The sequence below is a fragment of the Microtus oregoni genome, unplaced genomic scaffold (genome assembly GCF_018167655.1).
Source record: "Microtus oregoni isolate MIOR12 unplaced genomic scaffold, Mior012 000002F_ref0000024, whole genome shotgun sequence".
In the NCBI taxonomy this organism is placed as follows: domain Eukaryota; kingdom Metazoa; phylum Chordata; class Mammalia; order Rodentia; family Cricetidae; genus Microtus; species Microtus oregoni.
In genome coordinates, this window is record NW_024543061.1 from 81446210 (window position 1) to 81471547 (window position 25338).

A 25338-nucleotide genomic window follows, 5' to 3' on the forward strand; every position below is an offset into this window, starting at 1 on the left:
CCTGCTACTTGATGACCTGTAGCTAATGATTCCTACAAGATCTTCAACCTCCATTCTTCCTTCCTACATTTCACCGTGCTCCACGACTCCTCAACTCTCATTGTGCTCAGGTGTTTCCTGATTCTAAGATACTTTCTTGGCACCACTGACCTCCATCATGGATCACTTTTTCCAGTTCTGACTTTATTGTCATAACTTATTTGACATTGTTGGCCAACTCGTCATCTGTCTGCTTCCTCCTAACACCTTCTCCAAACTTTGTTTATTGTTCACTTAACTCCCATGGAGAAACTGTTTGACTTTTCTTCCTCTCACTCTACCCACTAGGGAGAAGAATCTGCCAGTGTGCTGCTAAATGGATTCTCAGTACATACATGTCTTCCTAAGGCAATGCCATTTATTCTTTTTTAACTTATTGTCTATCATAGATAACTCTCAAATTTAACATTTGGCTTCTATTTCTCTTTGCTACAGAATCACAATGCATCTATATTTATATTTTTCATTTTATAAATAATTGATTATGCTTAAGCATTCATATATAATCTTTATATACTTAATTAGATATTGATTTATAAAACTAGGATATGTGTGTTCCAAGATACATGAGTCATGACTCTTAGTCACAATAATATAGTTATTATATGAATACATTTTACATATTTACATGTAATTTGTCTCTAGAATTTTGAGAAAGAGATCCATATTCTAAAAATTTATTGCACAAAAGTTCCTGTATTATTTTTCTTAGATAGCTGTGTGGGTATCTGAAAATAATAACTAGTTTTACTGGAAATGAGTATTGCCAAATTAATAAGTCTCCAAAGAGTAATGTTATTTTTAATTGAATTAATCTTGATTAATTTTAACCCCATTCCTGTCTTTTCTTATGCATTTTTATTTTTGTTCATTTGTTAATTTTAAGTAATATGTGTACACTAATTGAGTCATAGCTTTATATACAAAGTTATCGACAAATAATCAACTACAGATGGATTGACTTAAGATCATAAGCAAATTATTCCCAATAAACTAAGATAATTTATGAGAAAATGTAAGAAGGTATACACTAAACTGACTCTTAATGGTATCATTTATTTCATAGAGAGGCAGGGTACAGAACATCAAGGAGTAAAAGAGAGCAGACAGTAAATAAAAAAAAAAAAACATTTGGTGAACACGGTAGACATGATTGAAACAGGGTTTGGTAAGGCTTGTCCTTTACAAAAAGGCAACAAAAGAAAACACTAAAGTTAGACAGGAGACTCAACAGGTAAAAGCATTCGTTCACTAAACCTTGCCCAAGGACCAGAGTTCAATCTCAAGCCCAACTCTCGATAACTGTATTATGACCACCACACTGTCAAGAAAATGCACACACACACACACACACACACACACACACACATACACACATACAGAGAGAGAGAGAGAGAGAGAGACAGAGAGACAGAGAGACAGAGAGACACAGAGAAGAGAAAGTAAAGCTATTTAAAGTACTACAGACATAAAATAGGAACTAATGAATTAGTAATAACTTATAGGTGAAAGAATAATGAACTATGCAGAAAAATGGAAAAAAATGTATCCTAGAACATTTTCCAGGAAATATTGGTGAATCTCTAAGGGTTTAGAGATAGTGTGGCAGAATCAGAGGATTGTAGGAACAGCAGGTAAGAACGATCTCCAATGTGAGAAGCTGCTTGCTGAACCTGCTTGTCTGGAACTGCTGCTTAATTCCCTTACTGAACAATTTTACAGCCAATGGTGCCAAAGCACTCTGTTCATGGTTGTGGAAACAACAGGTGTTCAAATAACTGTTTTCAACCATCCTAGAACTTGGTTTGTTAAAAACGATCCCAAGTCTGATTTTCAAACTTACCAATATATAAAGGAGAGTTTTCAGATTTGACAAAATCTTCTATGTAGGAAACACCCAAGGGCATGATGGGAGTTTCACCAATTCCTCGAATAAGATTTCCCACCATTACATATATCCACATTAAGGATTTAATTTCTTTTTCACAATCTACATAAAACAACAGAAAATCACATGAACATTTTGACAGTCAAGTGTTACTGACAGTTAATTCAAATTTGTCTTTGTTTCTTGAGGCCAAAAGCCTATGATGACCATCAAGTAACTTACATAACTATGTTAGCTATGAATCATTGAGTCACCTCTATTTCATATTTTGAAATACTTAGCTATGCTAATTACCACTTTACAGGAGAGATGACTTTACATCTCTTCCCAATTCTGTGTTTAGTAACAACACAATGATTATAAGAATTTACAAAAAAACAAACAAAAAAAAATTTACACCACCCAAAAAAGTAAGCAGTAAAAAACAGAATTTTGTTCACATCTAGGGACTCTGTTTTCCACCAACTAGTAGACCCAGTTAGTTAATATGTACATTGCATAATTAACATACAGCTTTGAGGATGGAAAAAGAAGTACACATGTGCTTATGTCTGTAACAATTCATGATGTAGTGATATGATACAGAGAGAATATTGACAGAAGTTTGAATTCCCTACAGCTTCAATTACTTTGTAGAAAATAAATATTTACCTTAATAGTAAACACATTTTCCTATAGATCTTATCTTTTACTATCAACATAATGATCCAACAATTGATGAGCACTGGAAAAACATAAACAAGACCAAATGGACTGGAAAAGTCAAAGGTGAAATCATTGAGAAATTGTATGCACCTTCTACATTTGTTTTAAGCTAAATGAATTGACACTCTGTAGGGAAGCTTGACTTTTTGTTTTCAGGGAATTAGACAAAGTACTCTCTCCTTTGGATTGATCAGTGGATACCCATAAATGTCCTAAGCACAATTGGGTCCTGAGGTCTAACTGTCATTTATTCCTGATTAAAGTAAAATCCATTTCCATCTCTATGCATTCAAATTCTTATCTTTGATAAACATGATGATTTCTGTCTACAGACCACAGCATGACTCTCAACCCTCTTATAGGGCAGAACTAAAGTATCAGACATTGAAGGCTCAAGTGATCTCCTGGGGCACTCCACATGGAAGTTTTTAACTTATCCACCAAAATGCAAGGAACACAATGGGTGGATTTTCAAAAGTCAGTTCAGAAGATGAAAATAAGCTAGCATTGGCGTCACTATTTCACCTTGCTTTGCTTAGAAGATTTCTGTAGCTCAGAGCTTCAGAGATGGCTGCTCTTTGACTCTCAAGTTATTTTGATCTTGGCATAATCCCTGGGAACAGTGCCATGACCTCTGTGTGATTTTCTTTGGGGTTAATGGCTATGGGACCTGGTGGGAGGACAGAAACCAGGCAAGACAGAAACCCCAACAAGCAGGCCCTCATGTTACAACATTCCAAGCTTTGGAGACTGCTGCAAATTCTGTGGCATGGATCTAGCAGAAGAGGGAGAAGTTTTGGCCTGAGGCAATCCTGCTGAGACAGTATCAGACTATGTGTCCACTAGACATGTTGGGACTTTTAGCATATGTGACTTTAAAAATACTCTTTAAAATATGTTACCTTAAAGAGCATATGTGCACCAAGTATGTGCAGATGCCCAAGAAGGACAGAAGGCACCCAATTCCACAGAATTGGAATGACAGGGGTTTGAGAAAAATCTGATGACAGTGCTAGTAACAAATCAGGCCCTCTGTAAGCATGGTGTGGTCCTCTGATAGGAAATGCTCCCCCCAGAGACTTAGGTATTAAATACTTAGTCTCTAGTAAGTGGTATTTAGGGAGGTAGAGGAAGAATGTAGCTGGAGATAGCCTTAAAGAGTTTGGAGCCTCACTCTACTCTAGTTTGTTCCCTCTTCCTTATATTTATAGTTGAGATGTGAAATCCTGATTTCATGCTCCCACTACCACTTTCCCTGCATTGATTGATTCTCATTCCTCTGTTGATGTGGGAGTCCCCTCTGTGTGCTGTCATTACTATTAATGAATAAAGAAACTGCCTTGACCTGTTGCTAGGACAGAACTTAGGTAGGTGGGGAGGACTGGACTGAATGCTGGGAGAAAGAAGGGTAGAGTCAGAGAGACACTATGGAACTACCAGAGTCAGACATGCTGAATCTTTGCTGGTAAGCCACTGCCATGTGGCAATATACAGCTTAATAGAAATGGGTTAAATTAATATAAGTGTTAGCCAATAAGATGCTAGAGTTAGTGGTCCAAGCAGTGTTTTAATGAATATGGTTTCTGTGTGATTATTTCCGTTCTGGACAACCAGGACAAACAAGCAGCCTTCCTCCTACACACTAGATTCTACACATGTGGGTTGTGACTCTTTTGGTGGTGACCCTTTCACAGGGGTGAAGACTACTTGACAATATGTATATATATGGTTCATAAATGTAGCAACATTACAGCTGTGAAGGAGTAAAAATTTTAACGGGTTGAAGCATCAGGAATATTGAAAACCATTGCCCATGGAAGTCTATCAAACTAAAAGAAAAGTAGGTAGTGGATCTGACATAATCATTGAATTGATCTGTTAAAAGAGTCACAATATCTGTTGATGGAATCATAAGATTGGCAGTATGGAGAAGTAATGACAGGTAAGAGGTGCTGTCAACTGAAGGAAGTTGGTCATCATGTTGGTATGTCTACAGACATTATATCTCATCAATTCCTGTATCTTGTTTACCATTCTTCCTGCCCACCAAGAAGTGAAGAACAGCATAAACCAAAGCTCATCACACCATGAAATTCTGCTCATAAACATGGGGAAAGTGACCATAAAATGAACCCTCCAAAACAGTAAATAAAAACAAACTTGTCCTCCCTTTTGTTGTTTGGAATTTTGATCACAGTGATGTGAAAGTTACTAAAACAGCTTAGATGTACAAGAGCTAGTTCCAGGACAGGTTCCAAAACCACAGAGAAACCCTGTCTTGAATGTCTTGAAAAACCAAAAAAAAAAAAAAAAAAAAAAAAAAAAAAAAAACCAAATGGAAGTATCCAGGACCACAGTGCATGAGTCCATAGGAAGTAAGGGAACCACTACTGTTTGGTTGAACTGTAAAGCCATGCTTCTCTTAAAGAGGGAAAAGGAGACTAAAAGACAAGTTACTGTGTAATCAATGAGTTGTGAACAGTAATAATGCACCTGCTTTTCCATGGTGCTTCAGGCACACAGTACAGATCTGGGAAAGTTTCTGTTTGTATATCTTATTGTATAATCACTGTGATGGCTACTTTTTATCAACTTGACACAAATCTAGATATATTTGAAAGAATTATCTCAATTGAGGAACTGCCTCCATTGGCCTGTGTGCCTATGTATGAGATATTTTCTTCCTGGCTAATTGAAGTAAGATTTCACAGAACACTGTGGGTGGTACTATCCTTGGGCAGCTGGGTCTAGGCTGTATGAGAGAGGGAGCTGAGCAACCCAGAGGACCTAGCTAGTATGAGTCACTCCTTAGTGCTCTCTGCTTTGTACTCTCCCTCCAGGTTCCTGTCTTGGCTTCCCTCATGATTGGCTACAATTTGTAAGCTAGACAACCTCTTTCCTACCTGGGTTGATTTTAGTCCATGTTTTATTACAGCAACATAAATCCATATTAGACGAATCATGTAGATCACATCATAAGTCTAGATCTTATAAGTCATTTTCCCTTGTGAGACTAATTCTACAATGGTGATTGAGTAGGTATCTCTGCTTATTTTTAAAATACCCACATTAAGAAACAAAGGAGTCTTATTGAATAGATTCAAATTCAGGGAGCAGAGTACTTCATGTTATTGCACAGCTCCCTTCCATGAAGGGAAAAATATTGTTCATTTGTCCTAGGTGCCTACTAAACCCAGTGTCACATTCAAAGTCCTTCATAAAAGAGTGTACAGTGCCTGAGTCTCTGAGAAGAAAGCAATAAGAAGTACTAGTCACCTTCTGGGTCTGGTGTTGGTGTCAAGGTCTGACTTCTGTTTCCTGAACACAAGAAGCTGTTTGAAGACAAGTTACTTGAAGGTGAGATCATTTTCTCATATTCGTATCTGTGTGGACACAGGAAACATTCACCATGAGGACCTGAGGGCAATGAAAACATCTACAAATCACTGACTCCTGTTTCCTTAAAAACACAGTACCCAGAGGCCACACAGATGTGTTCACAGCAGTTATTCTGACCATCATGAATCCCATTGCTGGGCCAGAGAGATGACTCAGCAGGTAAAGAACTCTCTGCACAGCGTGATGACCTGAGCTCATTCCTGAAAATAACATAAAGGTGAAAGAAGAGGAGTGACTCCATGAAGTGGTCCTCTGATCTCTACATGTGAATACTTACACACACCAGGCATCCTTGACACATACACCCCCCCCAAACACACACATAATTAAATAGAAACAGAAATCTGTATCATGAAGCTCAACATGTAATTGTTGTGCTGAACTCCATAATGCATTATCAGGGTGTGGTGGTCCTTGCCTGCCATTCTAGCACTGGAAAGGATTAAGCTAAGGTTCCCCTCAGCTATGCAGCTAGTTTGAGGTGAGACTGTGCTTCATAAGTGTCTATCTGAATTAAAAACAAAACTCAGTAAAAACAAACAAGCAAACAAAAAGCACAACCTAGTTTTAAAAACTTGAATTAATAAAAATAATAAATATTTACTAATTATTAATTTTAAATAATTTTATATAATTGTATATTTAAATAAATATTAATAAATATTTAAACAATAAATATGATCAAAAGAAATTGCTTATCACCAAAAAAGTGCACTTTCTTTCTTTCTTTCTTCCTTTCTTTCTTTCTCTTCCTGATGTATACAATATTCTTTCTGCGTGTATGCCTGAAGGCCATAAGAGAGCACCAGACCTCCTTACAGATGGTTGTGACCAACCATGTAGTTGCTGGGAATTGAATTCAGGACCTTTGGAAGAGCAGGCAATGCTCTTTACCACTGAGCCATCTCTCCAGCCCCAAATAATTAACCTGCATTTTATCAAGAGGCACAGTAATTTCTTTTTTTAATTATTTATTTATTTAGCCTGCATGCCTGCGCACACACACCAGAAGAGGGCACCAGATCTCATTATAGATGGTTATGAGCTACCATGTGGTTGCTGGGAATTGAACTCAGGACCTCTGTAAGAGCAGCCAGTGCTCCTAACCTCTGAGCCATCTCTCCAGCCCTAAGTGCCCCTTCTTTATAGCTAGCTCTCAAGCCTCTACATGTAGGTGATGTAGCTTTCGTATTCTCTAATACCAACCCTATTTCTAGTTTAGGAAATGACTATTTCCTAGAAATTTGTTCTTTATCCGAGAGATAAAGAACAAAAGCAAGAAAGAGAAAGAGACTCACTAAAGTATCATTGAGAAGATAAAAGCTTTAGAGAGACACAAAACAACACAACAAATCAAGACAGCTGCTCTGCATTTACTGAGCTATGGTCATATCCGCCCTTTCTGAGAATTCAAACAACAGTTATCACAATTTACTCATTAATTTCAACAGGAAAAAGAGATCATGTGTCATGACAAGAGGTGACAGAATCCATCTCCTGACAAGTCGCTGTCACTAGAAAAAAAAAAAAACGTGCTAATGAACTTTGGTCAGAAAATGACAGACTGCAAGAGTAGAGGAGAACGTGTCCAGCTAAGACTCTTCTGATTGTATGCATGCTGGATTTCCTTTGTTTCTTTTTATTTATTTAGATATAACTGTTCAACATTCTAACTTTTAAGCTGCATACTATGGCACAGAAGTCAGGACTGCTACCCCCAGAACTGCTGCCTGGATGTCCCCACAGTGCTTTCTAGTGAAGCGTGGACAGGAGCCTGTGTCTCCCTTCTCACGACCCAGTGAGGACCAGTCATCTTCAAAGAATTACCACCTTTGTCAGAAGGTGGGAAAACTTAATAATACTCAAATATTTCTTGACATTAATTTGAATAACTTAGAAAGTAAAAAATAACTTTAATTCCATGTACATACTTTCAATTCTATGCAAAAACACTGAGAGGCAAAAATATCCATTATTTCACTCATTATCCACTCAACATGCGGTTGTGCATTCAGCATCTATTTATTCCAAACTGACAATAAAATGGCAGAAAAAGGTTAAAATGAAAAAGGGAAATGGCCATTTATTCACAGTTAGAGAAATCTAGAGATGAGGATGTAGTTCAATTGGTACATTAGTGCCTGGCAAACACCAATCCTGGGTTTGACCCTAAGCACTCAATAAAACCAAGCATGATGGATCAGGCCTAAAATTCTAGCACTCAGGAGATGGAGACAAAAAGATAAGAAGTTCATGATTGTCCTTAAATACAGAATAAATTCTGTTGTATTAGTGGAGCCATCTGCCTTTTGTCCTACCCAGCTGCCTAGCTAGCTTTACCCGAAATAATTACAGAAACTTTATTCATTTAAACACTGCCTGACCCATTATTTCTAGCCTCATATTGTATAACTCTCACATCTTAATTAACCCATTTCTATTAATGTATATTGCCACTTGACTGTGGCTTACTGACATGAATCTAACCAGCATTCATCTTGGAAAGGAGAGCCATGGTGTCTGCCTGACTCTGCTTCTTTTCCCAGCATTATGTTCAAGCTACTCCACCTATCTAAATTCTGCTCTATCAAAAAGCCAAGGCAGTTTCTTCTTTTTTTGCAGTTTCTTTATTAAGCAATAAAAGTAACACATAGACAGATGACCCTCCTACACTAAAATTCAAGGCCAGCATGAGCTACATGAGATTGTCTTTCAAAATTTATATATATATATATATATATATATATATATATATATATATATATGACTTTTGAAATACCAGATGCCTCCATGGGTAGAGATGCCTGTGTGCAAGCCTGACAATCTAGATTGCATGTCAGGTCCAACAGAGTAGGCAGAGAGACACTACTCCTGGGAATTGTTTCCTGACCTCTTGTGAAAGCACACACACTCCCCTACTAGAACAAAATAGGTGAAAACAAACAAACAAAAAATAAAAAAGTCTGAATGAGGAATTTAAAATGTGGTCACTTAAGCCCAATAAAATTTTGAGATTTGGATATGGATGTAAGAATAGCTCCTCAATCAGAAGGCAAGGGAAAAATAACTATCAGGCTTCAGGAAACAATAGGGAATGTTTCAGGTCTCTACCAAACCCAGAATGATTCATCCACCACTACATGCATATTCATGGGCAGTCTCATTCCTAGTTCTGAGCAAAAAGCAGAATTCTGCAGAATCTTTCACTGTCGGGGCTTGGGGTTATAACAGAAATGTATTCAACAGGCAAAAGTCCATGGGCTAAAGAAAAAGAAAATGGATATCAAATGTTAACCATCTTTATTCCTTCTAATTTGGCAGCTTAAGGCAATGAGACTTAATTGGTTTCTTGTGCCTACACATAAAGACATCTCCATCTTCTATCTTTTAATTCTCAGGGATTGTTTCACTGTGCAAAGGATGAGGTCACTTCTTCCAACCTCAGCCATTTGCTCTTCCGAAGACTTTATTTCATTATCATAAGGATTTCTATTATCTTTAGTAAGCTGAATGTATATTTGCCTTTCATCATTAGATAGATTTTTCAAACCTGATTCATAGTCTTCAGTTTTCCCTGAGCAGACTCATCTTTAGCCACTGGAAGCTTTCAGATATGTAAATATTTTATACTGATCAAGTTCTTTTATGTTTTCCAAGCAAAGTTAATTCTCCTTCTAATCGAAGCCTTCTTTTTAAATATTTTTGCCTGACTTCTTTCTCAAAAGATATCAAATGAGTTGGCGTTAGCTGGTCTTTAAACTGGCTCATAGCTTCTTTGTACACTTTCCATTCAGCCTTAAAATTAGCTTCATACACTTTTTTTTTTCCTGCATCTGGTAGTTCCCTCCATGATGCCACAATTTTTCTAACGAGTTCTGAAAGTTTTGCATCTGAGTGTTTAACTTTAAATCTGGGTAGCTATTCTGTAGAGAGTCAAAGAGATGAAGTCATGGGTTTCTTTGGATAATTATCCATGTTGGATGAAAAACATTTCCAAATACCGACAAGGTTGAGCAGCAAGGGCATGTGACCCTCCCAACCCACGCACATCTCAGCCCCTGAGTGTCCGAGGGCCGTTAGCATGCCCCATATTCCCTGGAACAGCGCATCACTCGGGCCAACAATGTGCTGGCCCAGCACTGCTTGCAGAAAGCCATCTTGGTACAGACCATGGTGCCCACATAGCTGAGCAAGCCATCTGGGAACCCGAGCATTTGTTATCATGCTGGCTGAGCAAGGGACACTGTGGGAAGCCTGGACTTCTGGTCTAAGGCAGGAGGTTGGGAAGACCTAGGTATTTTAAAACTACCTTGATTTCAAAATTGTACTCATAAGGTATGTTACTTTGGAGAAGGGGATTTGCGTTTGTTTTCACAGAAAATGAGAAGCTGTGGATTCATTCTGAGTTAAAAAAAATCAGGTTTGATCAAGAAATAGCACCTGAGAAATCTCCAGTAGGAACAAATAGCCCAGATGTCAGAGTTCTATAACCAGAACAGCCTCAAGACTGCTGCCTAAGATGATCAAGACTCACATGATACTCCAGTCAGGACTTGATAATTCTAAATGTTCATTAGGTTCTCATAAGGTTATCAATGCCTCCAACCAGCAAATATAGCCTGGAAAAATACTCCCTCATTCTCAAAAAAATGGACTATATATGTTCTTATTTTTTTTTAAAAAAAGAGGGGAAAGTGGTGTGGGAGAATAGTCTATATTCTGTCAATTGTATTTCAAATAAATGCTGATTGGCCAGTAGCCAGGAAGGACGTATAGGTGGGATAACCAGACAGGAAATAGAGGTGGGTCAATGAGAACAGGAGAATTCTGGGAAGAAGGAAGCTTATTCTCTGCAGTCCTCAGACCACAGAAGCAAGATGTGACTGCCTTGCTGAAAAAAGTACTGAGCCATGTGGCTAATGAAGATAAGAATAATGGGCAAATATAAACTATAAGAGTTAAGAAGACACATGAGCTAATGGGCCAATCAGTTTATAACTAATGTAGCCCTTTGTGTGATTTCTTTGGGACTTAATGATTGCAGGAACCAAACAGGACAGAAATGCTGACAACAAAAAAGAATAGAGAGGAGGCAGGAGGAAAAAGAAGATGAGGTAAGGAGGCCAAACAAATTCATTCTGACACCCAGGCAAACAAAAGAAAAAACTTAAAACTATCCCTAGAAAGCAGAAATAGTTAAACATAATTTAAATTTTAAAATTTTCTGTGTAAGACACTTTGCTAAACATGAAAATAAAAATTAATATTTACATTACTCTATCTCTCACTCATCTGTGCTTATATCAAACAGTATACCCCTTGTAACTGGAGTGTCTAAAGAGTCCTGATGAATGATGCAGCACAAATTTAGACAAATTCAGAGAATCCATTGAGGTGTCTCAACTTCCTGAAAGCAGTGTTGCAAATCCCCACTTCATAGTGAACTGGATTGGACCTTAAGGAGATCAAAGGTCAAAAGATTCACACAGAATATTGGTAGAGTACAGACCATATCTTCTAATTTCCATTTTAGCATTCCATACTTTGGGGGAGCATTGCTCTTTCCCGGGAGGAAATTCTGAGCCTCATTTCATGTAGGGAAGAGTGGAACCTAAAATTTAATCAAAGGCTGGAATACTCACCGTCCCATTAGGAAATGAGGTAGTGATATTAAGAAACACCCTAGGCCCATAAGCACACAACCAGCACCAATCATGATAGGCCTGTGCAGTTTTGTTCCAAAATAACTCACGAATACAATCAACAAAAGGTTTCCTAGAGAGGGGAATGAGAATGCTGTTTCAGTAAAGTATTAGCAGATCATAATCAACAGCCGCTCCATTGTTCAAATAACCACCTTAAGAATTCACTATATAATTATGTATATATATATATATATAAATATATATATATATATATATATATATATATATATATATATATATCAGTTGTGACCCTGATGAAAACTTCTCTTCCATTCTGAAGAATATTAAATGCTCTATTCAGGAGTATCCAGCTCTTGGTAAAGCATTAAAAAGCAGTGTCAGCCTACACATCACCTCTGACCTCTTTTCTCATGTCTACTCTAACTCTATGCAGAATCAAATGGATTCATAATTTTTAACTTAGTATTCAGCTCCTTAATTGTTCAATATTGCCAATCATGATGTCTGCTTATACTGTCACATCCTTCCTTAGAGCAGACAATACTGTTAACAGAAATGTCAAAATCCTAACTTCCAACTGCATCGTAGATCTAGATTGCAGGAGTCAAAACTTCAAATGGAAAAATTCATATCTGTGGTTTAGTAGATAGCTTAGGTTTAAAACTCAGTTGGAAATCACATTCTGACTTAAGGGCCTTTGATAAACGTGCTTAAGGAATGAAAGAAAAAGTACAGCCTGGTGGCACAGACTTGCCATCCCTAGTCATGAGGGTTGTAAGACAGTAAGTCTGAAAGATCAAAGATGGCCTGGGCAACAGAGTGAGTTCAAGACCAGCCTTGGAATCATACTGTGAACTTCCAAAAAATAAAAAGTAAATAAAAGGACTAGCCATCAATTAGTCGAAATCTGTCTAATATATGTGATACTTAGGTTCATTAAATTAGTATTATTCACAGAAGAAAGGAGAATTTAAAAGAAACAAATATATAAATAAGCACTCTAAAAATCTCATAATTTTAGTTTGGTGAATATTTACTGTGCTCATACTATATATAAAGTAAGGATAAAAAAACTCAAACTTTTTAATGGCGTAGAAAATATTTTAGTGATGTTAAATATATCAAAGATATTTGAAGACTTTTTCTTTCAATTCTATTTTTCTCTAGTCTGCTATCTACATAGAAGAGATGGTGCATTATTTTGAATGGTATATGACCTACGTATGTCTATTTATTATGCTGTCTTTCTCTGAGACCAGTTATTGAGATCATCATTCAGAAGGTAATGTCCCAGAACACCAACTGTTTGAACTCTGAGAATCTTTCTAGTCTATTGATGAACAACCATGAATGCACAGAATCTTGTCTGAAATCTCTATTGTTTGAAAGGAAAAGCCTCCCTTCTTCATATTAGGCTTAGATAGCCTTTACATTGCCTTGCTATCTCCCTCAAATAATTTGTGGGAAGGTGTGTGGGAAAAGGTAAGGCACTGTCTAGGCCCAGGGAAAGTTGCTGGCAAAACTACCAAAGCTACCATTTGGTAGGGAAAAGCCTACCAACTGCTGCATTCACTGGTTAATGATTGCATTTAAGACTTCCCTTAAGTCACCTGCCAGTCTGTTTTGGTATCATCATTATCTCCTTTAATTAGGACTTTTTTACCTTTCGTTTAAAAACCACTAATTTCACAGAAATAAGAGTTTTCCATGAAGTTGGATAAGAATTGTTTTCAATAATCATTATGTAGACATTAGCATTTATGTTTGTGGTAGTGTAGAAAGCAATAGTGACTTGAGAAGACATCATTCTGTCTCCAAAAGGCTTATAACCTTGTGGTTGTTGTAAATACTGCAAAATGCCATGTAGCCAATAATTAGTAGAAAATCAGATGTAGATAATCTTTGCCTTGTTAAAATGCATGAATATTCCTTCTTGGCAGGATGTTTAAATGTTCTGATAATTATAGTTCAGTGTAACTGCATTCCTTTTTACCTATATAGTTTCATTTTGTGCAATTAAAATATCCTAAAATCAGGTAGTATTGGGTTTTCAATAGGAGTCCTTAGCATAGAAAGATCATGACCCTCTTCCAACCCCATAATGGCTCTCTGGCACCAGAAGGATAAAAGACACATTCCAGAGCAGGCCATAGTCTCTACCCATTTTTCATCTCTGCACACTTCTCCAGGTTCATGTTCTAACAACTTACATCTTCCAATACCTCAGGGCTGACTTGATCCAAACACAAACTATTTGATGGTTCACCCCTGTACACATCTCTCCATCACATTTACCTGTCCATTTCTCCTCCCAGATAACCTTTCCCCTTCTGGATATTGTCTTCCCTAGCTCAGTGTCTTCCATAGGACATTGGATAGTGAATGGACAGCACGTGCTGCATCTAACACACTAGAACATGACTGAATCTATAAAAAGTCTATGTAAGACATTCATCCTGACAGCACTGGGTAAACCTAGGACACATGTAAGACGTTTTATCCTGGGAGACAAGATGGAACAACCTCAATGTGGATTAGTTACTTCACAGTCCTGATTTTCATGGCTGTTTTGGTTGAATACATTCAAAACTATTTCACTTTGAAGGAAATAAAAACTAAGAACAAAAGGTTTCCAGGTCACTTTGTTTGAGAAGGCATCTTTCCCTCCTTCACCCTTTGTACTGTCATATTCCAGTTCATTACCCTCACTACCCAAATCTTTGGAATTGTGTCTGACACAATTCAGACACAGGAAAGCATCCTCATCTTCCTCAGTGTCTATGAGTGGAGAGCTGCCACCTTCACAGGCACAGTGAGGACAGAGAAGCATTTGCTCTTTCCTTCAGAACACCAGTTCCTCCAGGCTCCCACAGCAACCTTCTAAAATGCCGTGAAAAAGGACTTATTGTCGGTCTCAGTGATCTAGTGATGGAATTAGATATTAATACTCTAAATCCATTTCAATAATCAGAAAAAGAGGCCATATGAGGGTATATGTTAAAGAATATATATTATCACGGGGACATTTAAATAAATGGTTACTCCACACCCAGACCAGGCCATTGAATCACATTCAGAAAGCATGTAATTCAGTCAGATTAGATAATTTTATGCAAGAAATTAGAAGAGAATATAAATACAGAATAATAAGTAAATGTAACTCACCAATCTCAAAACTCCCATTGATAACTCCAACTACAGATGTGGGGATATTGAATTGCCTCTCTATTTGTATGAGCATGGAAACCATATAATTTGCTGATATTGATTTGACTACATATGCCACTGTTAATGACAACAGAAAAATCTAGGAAGAAAAACGTTTAAGAAAAAGTGAGAACTTTGTTTTCCAATTATATATCTGCCATCTGTTGACAAAACAGTCTCTACCATGAGGTTTCTTTCCCAATTAAACAGTCAATGAACATTCAAGAAACTTTAAAATGTAATCTCTCCTCTACAATAGTGTCCACACTCTGGAAATGCAGTTAGAAAAGTAGGTTTGCAGCGGTGAGTTTTGTAAAAGGGTATGTCTGCTTTTTTTTTTTTAAAAAAAAAATCAGTGTACCTTATTCATATAGAAAGACATGGAGCTATTCAATGTAATACACAGATGGGTCTTCTGTATTATATGGTTATCTCCAAGACAAATGCTGTCCACTTTTAGGAAGGTAAGACGCAGAACACAGAATTAAACCGAAGCATATTTCTGTTCACGTATTCAGGAATGACTAGTTTCTGGATGTCCTTGACTATAGTGATATTTTGTATATAACATAATAAATAAAGTTTGCCTGAAGATCAGAGTGCAGAATTAAGTCAGTCATGGAGACCAGGCAAATATGGCACACACCTTTAATCCCAGCACTTGGGAGACAGAGGCAGACAGATCTCTGTGAGTTCAAGGCTATCTGAGTTATATCAGATTGTATCTATCCAAAAGAAAATGAGAGCTTACACAAAGGTTATCCCATCAGTTGGGATCACATGTCTTTAATCCCAGCACTAGGGGGGCAGAGACAGGAGTGATATGGTTGGGTGAAAAAAAAAGTATAAGGCAGGAGACAGGAGTTCTGGAGGCTTAGAGACTGAACTCAGATCATCCTACTTCCAAGGTAACTATTTCACTATTTGAGAGATTGCCCCACAGCCTTGAGAAATTTCCCATTCTTTTCTCTAATGAATTTTATTGAACAAATATATGATTTGGTGATTTCATACATATGTAGGATCATGTGATTATTACTTTCTTTCTCTTCTCCCCTTGATGTTTCAATCAATACACTCATTCCTAGCTTTCCCTTTTCAAGTTTCATAAGTTTTGGTTTAGGTTTTGTTACAAGTAGCTAAAAAAGGGCTATCTATGTAGACACTGGTTTAAAACTAAACATTGGTGTCTAGTAGGTCTTCAGTGTGTGCATGATTGAAGGTCATTAAGGCCATCATTTTCTCCTGTCCTGGAACACTATACTTAATGATTGTTTTCTAAACTTGTCTGGCACTGTAGACTGTTTGACCACCTTAACATTCTAGACAGTTCTAAAGTCAGAGAAGTCCAATTAATTTTTAAACAATCACCTTTAAATTTTGACTTGTAAACTCATGGTTTTAACATCTTCCCATGACCTCCACACCAATGACTACTTTGGTGAACTCCAAAGTAACAGTGGTGACTTGATTGGGAATGGCCCCATAAACTCGTCGATTTGAATGCCTGGCAACCATGTAGTGGCATTATTAGGAGCTGTGGCCTTGTTAGAGGAAGTGTCAATGAGGGTGGCTCTGAAGTTTCAGAAGCTTCAAGTGGGCCCAGTACCACTTTATTCCTGTTGCCTGTTGATCTGGGTGTAGAACTTTTGGATCCTTCTCGAGAACTATATCTTCCTTGGATTTCCATGCTTCCCACCATGATAGTTATGGACTAAGTCTCAGAAGTTGTAACCCAGCCCCAAATAAATGTTTTCCTTTATAGGAGTTACAGTAGTTATAGTGTCTCTTCACAGCAATCGAAACCCTAAGACAGTAATCAAAGATAAGTGTTGGGAAATGTTTATGATACCTGATGATATTTCTCTATAAATGCTACTAATGTTAGCACCTGATAATCAGAATACCCATCATTACCCTTAGCTTTGAAGTTGGAGATGTGGCTCAGCAGTTAAAACCACTGGCTGCTCTTTCTGAGGACTTGGATCCAGTCCTTAGCACCCACATTGTGTTTTAAAACTACCTGTATCATCAGTTCTAGGAATTCAACAACTTCTTCTGTCCCCCAAGGATCCCAGACACACAAGTGGTACACCAACATACATGGGGGCAAAGCAACCATAAACATAAAAAACATAAACTGAAAGTAATTGACATATTTAACAGTGGAGAGGAAGGTATAGGTCAGGGACAGAAGAATTGCCCATTGTGTTTAGCATCTGGGTCTAATTCCCCATACTACTTGAATAGGATGTCACTGAATGGTGAACTCACACACATACAGAGAGAGACACAGAGAGGGATACACATACACAGAGGTCTCATAATGATGGTTTTGTCTTAAAATGTAGGACGACCACTATCCTTTTCAGATGAAGTACAGACACATTGCACCAACTGTCCAAAGTGACACATCGAGTAAACATCTTTCAAAGGTTCAGATCCAGGGGCCCTGGGCTCCTCAGAATGTGAGAACTGACGGATAACTTGAGGGGCTGGGTTTCAATAATTCACACATCACTGCATGTAAAAACACTTCCCAGGGCTGAGTCTGAGGCCTCCTCTCATTTACATTAGTGTATGGAGTCCACTGCAGGTGAATAAGGTAGATGAGCTTGTGATAGGATGACTCAGGAGGCAGCAGCATAGAGAGGAGCCTGGGAGGGGCTCTGCAGAGACTAGGGCAATGCTCAGATTCCCTGAGTTAAAGCACGTTCACATTTGGTGATCACACAAAGATGTCTTTAGAACTGTGAGATGGACAACTATCTTAAAACTACTGAAAACCACACAAACAGTAAAGAGAATGGATAATTTTCTTACAAAATAATTGTAATATTGTCAAAACTCATAGACTATATTCATCTAACTAGATCATGAGCTCATCTCTGCATATTAATCAACACAGCACTTATATTCAGGAACTGCTTCCTAGCTCTGACCCCTGATCTTTTGTCAAAAACCCCTGAGAAGTGAGCACTGGCTCGACCTCTGACCTCAGGCCAAGTTCCAGCACGGTATAATACACATATAAAACATTTTAAGCCTCATGCTCCTTTAAGACTCCCTGCTGAGGGAGCTCCTTCTACTCCTTCAGCCAATAGCCTTTAAGTTACCAGCCCACTTGGGCATGTTCTCTTTTGCTTTAAAAATCAGCAGTAGCTGTGCACTCTCTCTCTCTTGCTTTTGTCTCTGCTTCTGGCTGCTAGACTCCATTCCTGTCACGAAGAGGACTGTTGTCTAAGATGGTGATCTATAATTTTTCCACTTAAATAAAAAACGCTTTTATTAATTATAATTCCAAACTGGTGTGAGAATGTTTTGTGACTTATGCCTTCACACCCCTAAAGTAGTGATTCTCAACCTTCCTGTTGATGCACCCTTTAATACAGTTCCTCAGGTTCTGTTGGCCCAACCATAAAATTATTTTTATTTGATACTTCATAGCTCTAATTTTCCTACTGTTATGAATTGGAAAGTAAATAAGTGTGCTTCCCAATGATCCTAGGTGACCCCTCTGAAATGGTCTTCAACCATTTCAAGGGAAGTGAAATCATAGGTTGAGAATTTGTCCTCAAAGTTAGTCTGAAAAATCTTTTTAGTTAAATAATTTTAGTTAGACAACCATATTAAATAAGTCAACTTCTTTAAGGCAATAAATTAAGAACACATTAAGCAAAATAGTTTTTAATGTTTAAAATTTCATATAAACTGAGCAACGTTACAAGTATTTTCAATGTTTACTTTAAAAGACAGTCACGCCTCTATATGTGCACATATATCTAAACAATTCATACCTTAATTTTTGAAAAGCATGTCACCCCATGGGTTGTAGCCCTTTTCCCAGATTCTCCCATGTTCTTCTGATGGTTTCCAGATGTTTATGTTTTAAATGTCTTACTGCTGCTTTTTCAAAAAAAAAAAAAAGCAAATAGTTGTTAATTAAATTATTTACTGAACTATAATGAATCATTCTAAAAATGAAAAAAAAAGCTATGATAGGTCTCTTATTCATGATTACCATTATTGTGATAAAATACCAGGACAAAAATCAACTTAAGTGGAAAGGTTTTATTTTAACTCACAAATATTGTTCCCTGCTTTGTTCCTCATGGCTTGCACTGCCTGCTTTCTTAGACAACCCAGGACTGTCTGCCCAGGTGTGTTAAACCCACAGTGAGCCAGGCCCTTCCACATTAATCTTCAATGAAGAAAATGTACCATAGAAAAGACCATGTCTCCCTGGGACATTTTCTCAGTTAATAGTCTCCCTTCCCAAATGTCCCTAGCCTGTGTCCAGTTGATATTAAACTGTTCAGCACAGCTGTGGAGGTGGTTTAGTTGATAACATGTTTGACTCTTATGATTGAGGACATCAGTTTGAATTCTTGGCAATCAAGTGAAGACCTGGACTTCTCTGCATCTGCCTGTAACCCCAACACTGGGAGGACAGCAAGATCACTATAGTGTGCCAACTTGGCACTCTAGCCAAATGAACAACTGACAAATTGGTGAAAAGACTCCATTATAAGACCTAAGTTAGAGCATTCTATAGGAAGACATTCAGTATTGACCTGTGTGCATATATAATATGCACATCTGCATATGTGCACCTGTACCTGCACACATACATGTACATACGTATCCATATGTACATATTCACTGCATTCACATATATGTACACATAACCACTTGAATAGGAACAATTTATCTAATACCTTGAATATTATAAAATTTTCTAGGAAGTTTTTTATTCTGACTGATCGTGAAAATAATGCAACAAGAGAAGGTTTGGTTTGCTATGGGAACTCCTTCAGTCAATAGCCTTTAAGATACCGGCCCACTTGGGTTTGGTCTCTTATACTATAAATGCAGCCATAAATCTCTCTCTCTCTCTCTTTCTTTTTCAATATCTATCTATCTATCTATCTATCTATCTATCTATCTATCTCTCCTGCTGCTGCGGCTGAATTTGGTTCCTGTTCCCTTTTTGTGCAGAGAACTGTGATCTGTGAAAATATACCTAAATAAAAAATTCTTTATTATATTCAACTCTGAGCTACTTTATAGCTTCAGTATACATTGGTTTGTTGATTTCTACTGAAAAAGCCAATGCAAATTGCTATACTTAGACTTTGGTGTTATTAAATCATGACTCAGAGCTTGTTAGGCTTTGACATTAAGCTAATGACAATGTGGTTAAAATAAAGCTTTTCGATTATTTAGCAAAGCAAAAGAAACCTAGATGATGCTCTTTGAACTTACTTGAAGGCTGCTGCCTTTAAGAACTCAGTGATATCTCTTGGTTTGTTCTCAACCTCTGCCTAACTGAGTTCACAAATACTGCTTTCCAGGCTTCCTTCTTGGGAGTCTCAATATGAGAAAAACTTTCTGTGGCACTTTTGATTCACAGAAACCTAGAAAGACATAAAATTTTAATCAAGAAAACAATATAAATGTAAGCAACAGATACATTTATGATCTAGGGACAAATTTAAAGCTTCAAAGTTTTAAAATGTAGGGATATGAAAATACTAGAAACCCAAAGAGGGATCTGGCATGGTTGTTTATCACTACATCTTATGTATGGACAAACATGCACCTCTCTGTATAGGTTTTATGCAGGTGTGACTATTAATATGCAATGCATAAGTGTGACTTGATGTCTATTTAACAGTATCAGCCTCATCAAACTATTTTGTGTCTTGAAAGTAGGATGTTTTCATCACCATTTTAATTTTATACTTATTCTAGACAGTCCATTTCAACACGCAAGTATTATTTTTCACCCATATCGACAAAACTAATTTATGAAAATCCTCTGAACAGCATTTATTCAGCATGCAATTCAGAATGGTTCTAAGTTTATAAAACATTTACCATAGTTTCAAATCCCATTCACAACTGAATAATTAAGTATGACACTAGTTCTCTTTACTGCCTTGAATTTATAACACTTACTGAACATATACTTTGTTCATGAAGCATCAAGACTGAACAAAGAATAAGACAAACTTGCTATTTTATAGAGGAGTGAAGTTGTTTGAGACACCTCAGTCACCAGGGTAAGTTGTTTCTTTCAAATTTGTAGGAACATAGGCTTCTTCTGAAGAAGATACAATTATTTTTCTTAAAAATTTAGAGGTACACTAGCATAGAATGGGGTTACAAGGCTGAGGTACAACTTCTTTATTGTACAAATAAGAAAGAAAATTCATAGGATCTATATGAAAATTATAGCGACTGTCTTGGCAGTTAGGAACAGACATAGGAATCCCAGACTCAAGGCTACCGCATAAATCTTCAGGTCCAGAGGGAGTGCAGGGCACCTTCAGCTCCTGCTGCAGGGGCTTCTTTGTTACACACAACCCTCCACTTCCCCTAAGTTTGCCCTTTTGTCTGTGGGGTCCTTGGAGTTCCAGGAGTCCCTGTCCCTGTGCTGAGGACAACCTTCCAGACTGGTGAGGGGGTGCCAGCATGGGGTGGGGTGGATGGTCCAGGAAGGAGCACAGGGCCCCTCCACCTTTACTGCAGGGGTTTCTTTGTTCCACATGACCCTGCCTCCCCCAAGCCTGCCATATTGTCTGTGAGGTCCTTGGCCCAGGAACAGTTCCTGCTCCTGCATTGAGGAGATCCACTCAGAGAGTCAGTCACCACAAAGATTGGACCAAGACACCAAGACTACCCTGGCTGCATTGAAGGAAGAGGTGAGCAGGTGCCAATGCAACTTCTCCAACAACCTGAAAGGCAACATGACATCACCAGAGGTCAGGGATCATGCAACAAGAAGACTTGAACACCTATTCCAGGAAAAATGAAATGGAGGCAATGAATAAAGCACAAACTGAGGGAAGGCTGGATATGGAAAATCTGGGTAAATAAACAGGAACTACAGAGATAAGTATAACCAACAGAATATAAGTGCTAGAAGAAAGAATCTAAGACACTAAAGATACTATAGAGGAAATTGATTAAAGAACACAGCAAATCCAATAAAACCTTAACACAAAACATCTAGGAAATCTGGGACAATGTGAAAAGACCAAACCTAAGAATAATAGGGGTAGAAGAAAGAGAAGAATTACATCTAAAAGGCCCAGAAAATATATTCAACAAAACTAAACAAGGATATTCCTATGAAGGTACAAGAAGCATACAGAACACCAAATAGACTGGATCAAAAGAAAGCATCCCTGTGCCATATAATAATCAAAACACAGAACATAAAGAATAAAGAACAAATATTAAGAGCTGCAAGGGAAAAAGGTCAAGTAACATATAACGGGAAACCTATAAGAATTACACCTGACTTCTCAATGGAAACCATGAAAGCGAGAAGGTCTTGGATAGATGTGCTACAGACACTAAGAGACCATGGATGCAAGTCCAGACTACTATACCCAGCAAAGCTTGCATTTACTATCTATGGAGAAAACAAGACATTCAAGGACAAAAACAGGATTAAACAATACATAGCCACAAACCCAACCTTACAGAAAATACTAGAAGGAAAATCACGAACCAAGGAAGCCAAAAATACCCATAATAACACAAGCATCTGACAACCCTCCACCACACAACTCAAAGAAGGGAAACACACAAACACTACCACCAGAAAAAATAACTGAAGTTAATAACCACTGGTCATTAATATCACTTAATATCAATGGTCTCAATTCACCTATGAAAAGGCACAGGTTAAGAGAATGAATACGAAAACAGGATCCATCATTCTGCTGTTTACAAGAAACACACCTCAACCTCAAAGACAGACACTACTAAAATTCGTGATCCTAGAGAAGCTAAATAAGTAGCTTATTATAGTAGTAGGAGCGGTGAGGCTGTGTCCCCAGCACCCCGGCTGCCTGCTAGCTTATGCCCCGAAATAATTACACGGACACTGTATTCTTTTAAACACTGCTTGGCCCATTATATCTAGCCTCTTCTTGGCTAAGTCTCGCACCTGGACTAGCCCATTTCTGTTAATGTGTATAGCACTCCAAGGTGCGCTTACCGGGAAGATTCTAGCCTACGTCCATCCTGGGTCGGAGCTGAATCGAGTGTGCCCAGGAGAGGGGAGCATGGCCTCTGCTCCAGAGAGCAGATCTGTGGAGTCTGAGCTCACTTCCTCTTTCTCTCAGCATTCTGTTCTGTTTACTCCACCCACCTATGTTCAGACCAATAAAATGGGCCAAGGCAGTTTCTTTATTAGCCAATGACCTTCCTCCATCATTTCCCCTTTTTCTGTTTAAACAACAAAAAAGGAAGGCTTTAACTTTAACATAGCAAAATTACATATAACAAAACAGTTATCAAGTAAAAATTACAATATTTACATCTATTTTATCTTTATCATAACTAAGGAAAACTATAACTATAACTATCTATCTATTCTTTAACTCCATCAAAGACTCCAAAAAGATACAATATTGCCTAAGCAAACAAGAAATAAGCAACTTTCAAACTCTAGAAATGACAGACATCTCGCTGCCTGGACAGTCACCCAAAGTTTCTCTGTACCGTTGGGGCATCCATCTTCAGCCTACAGGCCCATAGGATCCAGAGACATTTCCATGAAGCAGGAAATTTCAAAGTCAGCTCAATCACTATCTGCTGTGTCCTGCAGAATGTCTCACAGACTCCTTCATGAATCAGGAACCCCAAAAGATCATCTCACCTTTAGGCAAGTTCAGTAGTCCTCTCTCTGTGGGTTCTCTGTGTCCAGTTTACACAATAGTCCAGGCAAGAGCAGTTTCTTGCCCAAATGGCTATCAAACTCCATAAGGATCCTCTTCGATGCCCATTTTCCTCTTGAAGTAGATTGGTGCTGCCTGGAGAAGACATGTCTCATTGTCAGAAAAACCCTAAGTTATTAAAACATTTAAAATGCCATATTCTATAATCTTTGAAAGATATGAAGAATGCCTATCTAAAATATATCTATGTACATCTAGAAAATCTTAACTAACATGACTACAAACTTGACTATTATAGATGATTATCTATTAACAACCTATATACATTACATTTTTAAATGAACTACACAGTCACAATACCTTATCAAGATCAGAAACACATATACATATAACAAAATTGACCTTAAATCTCTATCAATAAAGCAAAATCTATACTAATGCAAATTATTCATATCTATATCATATCCCCCTTTAAATGTAAAAGAACATTTAAAAACAATATTTGGGAACATGGGCACAGTTTTTTCTCTCCAAACTGCTTCCTGCTAAATGGGGGTGTCGTTAATTAGGTCTTTCATGGTATAAACTGTGTGCTAGTTTCATCTCAGTTGGCAGTTGAGCGAAGCAATTTTCTGAAGGTGTTCACACCAACCCTTCAGGAGGGCGTGGTCCATCATACCATATTGGGATAGAAGCAATCCACAGACTCTCACCCTCTGTGAAAACAAAATAAGAAACTCCTTTCCAAAGCATCATGTCCTTAGATCCAAATTTCAAAGTCAAGGCATTTTCAAAATATCTATGTTGAATTAGTTCAGCAGCATTTATAAACAAATATCTTTTAGCAGCTGTTGTTCCTTCCTCAGCATTCAAACAATTCAAAGAAAGCATAATAGGATACAGTATCAAAATTTTCTGTTTATTTTCCATCTTTGTGCGCTTTATTTTAACTCTATTTTGTTTATTTTTACTTTTATTTTATATTCTCTGTATATCTTTGTCCTGGAATAACTCTGTAGACCAGGCTGTCCTTGAACTCTCAGAGATCTGCCTGTCTCTGCCTCCCAGGCATTGGGATTAAAGGTGTATGATACTACACCTTGAACTCACAGAGATCTGTTTGTCTCTGCCTTCTGGGCACTGGGATTAAAGGCGTGTGCTACCACACCTTGAAGTCACAGAGGTCAATCTCCCACTGCCTCCCAAGTGTTGGGATTAAAGGTGTTTACTACCACACACAACAACTCTCTTCCTTTTTTTTTTACTTTATGAATTTTGACTTTTAGTCTGCATATATTTTTAACATGCTGTAAATCATTTAAAATTTTTCTTTGTCTTTGATGCTCTCTTTACTGTATCTCTCTCTGTTTCTGACCACATGAGTCTTTAATTTACCAAGCAATCTCAGTAGGACTAAAGGTGTGGCTTTGCCTGCTAGATGTAGCCCATTCCTTAGCTTTCCAGCCTCATGGCTGAGGTACTGGATGTAGCCATGTTTACTGCCACAACTCTATGGCATTTCAAGGTCCCTGCCAGCAAGCAAGCTTCAACAGCCTGTGCTTGCAAACCACACAAACCGCCTGCATAAAAGAGTCAGAGATTGCCCTGGCAGGACAGCCCAGAAAGCTGGCATTTTTAAACAGTGCAGCTTTTTTCCTGCTATGGCTGAAAACCGAAAAGCATGCGTTCAGCTTTTCGTCAACACCATTTAAGTATTTCGTGGCAGGACCTCTTAATG

General features: G+C 37.8%; 1 protein-coding gene across 1 annotated transcript in view; it reads right to left on the reverse strand.

The window, feature by feature from the left end:
* The window catches only part of LOC121434032 (solute carrier organic anion transporter family member 1A5-like), a 55735-nt gene extending 35487 nt beyond the window's left edge, over positions 1-20248 (reverse strand). The window contains exons 1-6 of the mRNA XM_041632792.1: positions 20170-20248; positions 18702-18807; positions 14863-15004; positions 11674-11806; positions 5909-6015; positions 1883-2029 (exon numbers count right to left, since the gene is read on the reverse strand). Of these exons, the coding sequence (XP_041488726.1) occupies positions 1883-2029; positions 5909-6015; positions 11674-11806; positions 14863-15004; positions 18702-18761 (589 nt within the window). The 5' untranslated portion in view covers positions 18762-18807; positions 20170-20248. The remainder of the gene's footprint in view (positions 1-1882; positions 2030-5908; positions 6016-11673; positions 11807-14862; positions 15005-18701; positions 18808-20169) is intronic.
* Between the last annotated feature and the right edge of the window lie 5090 nt (positions 20249-25338).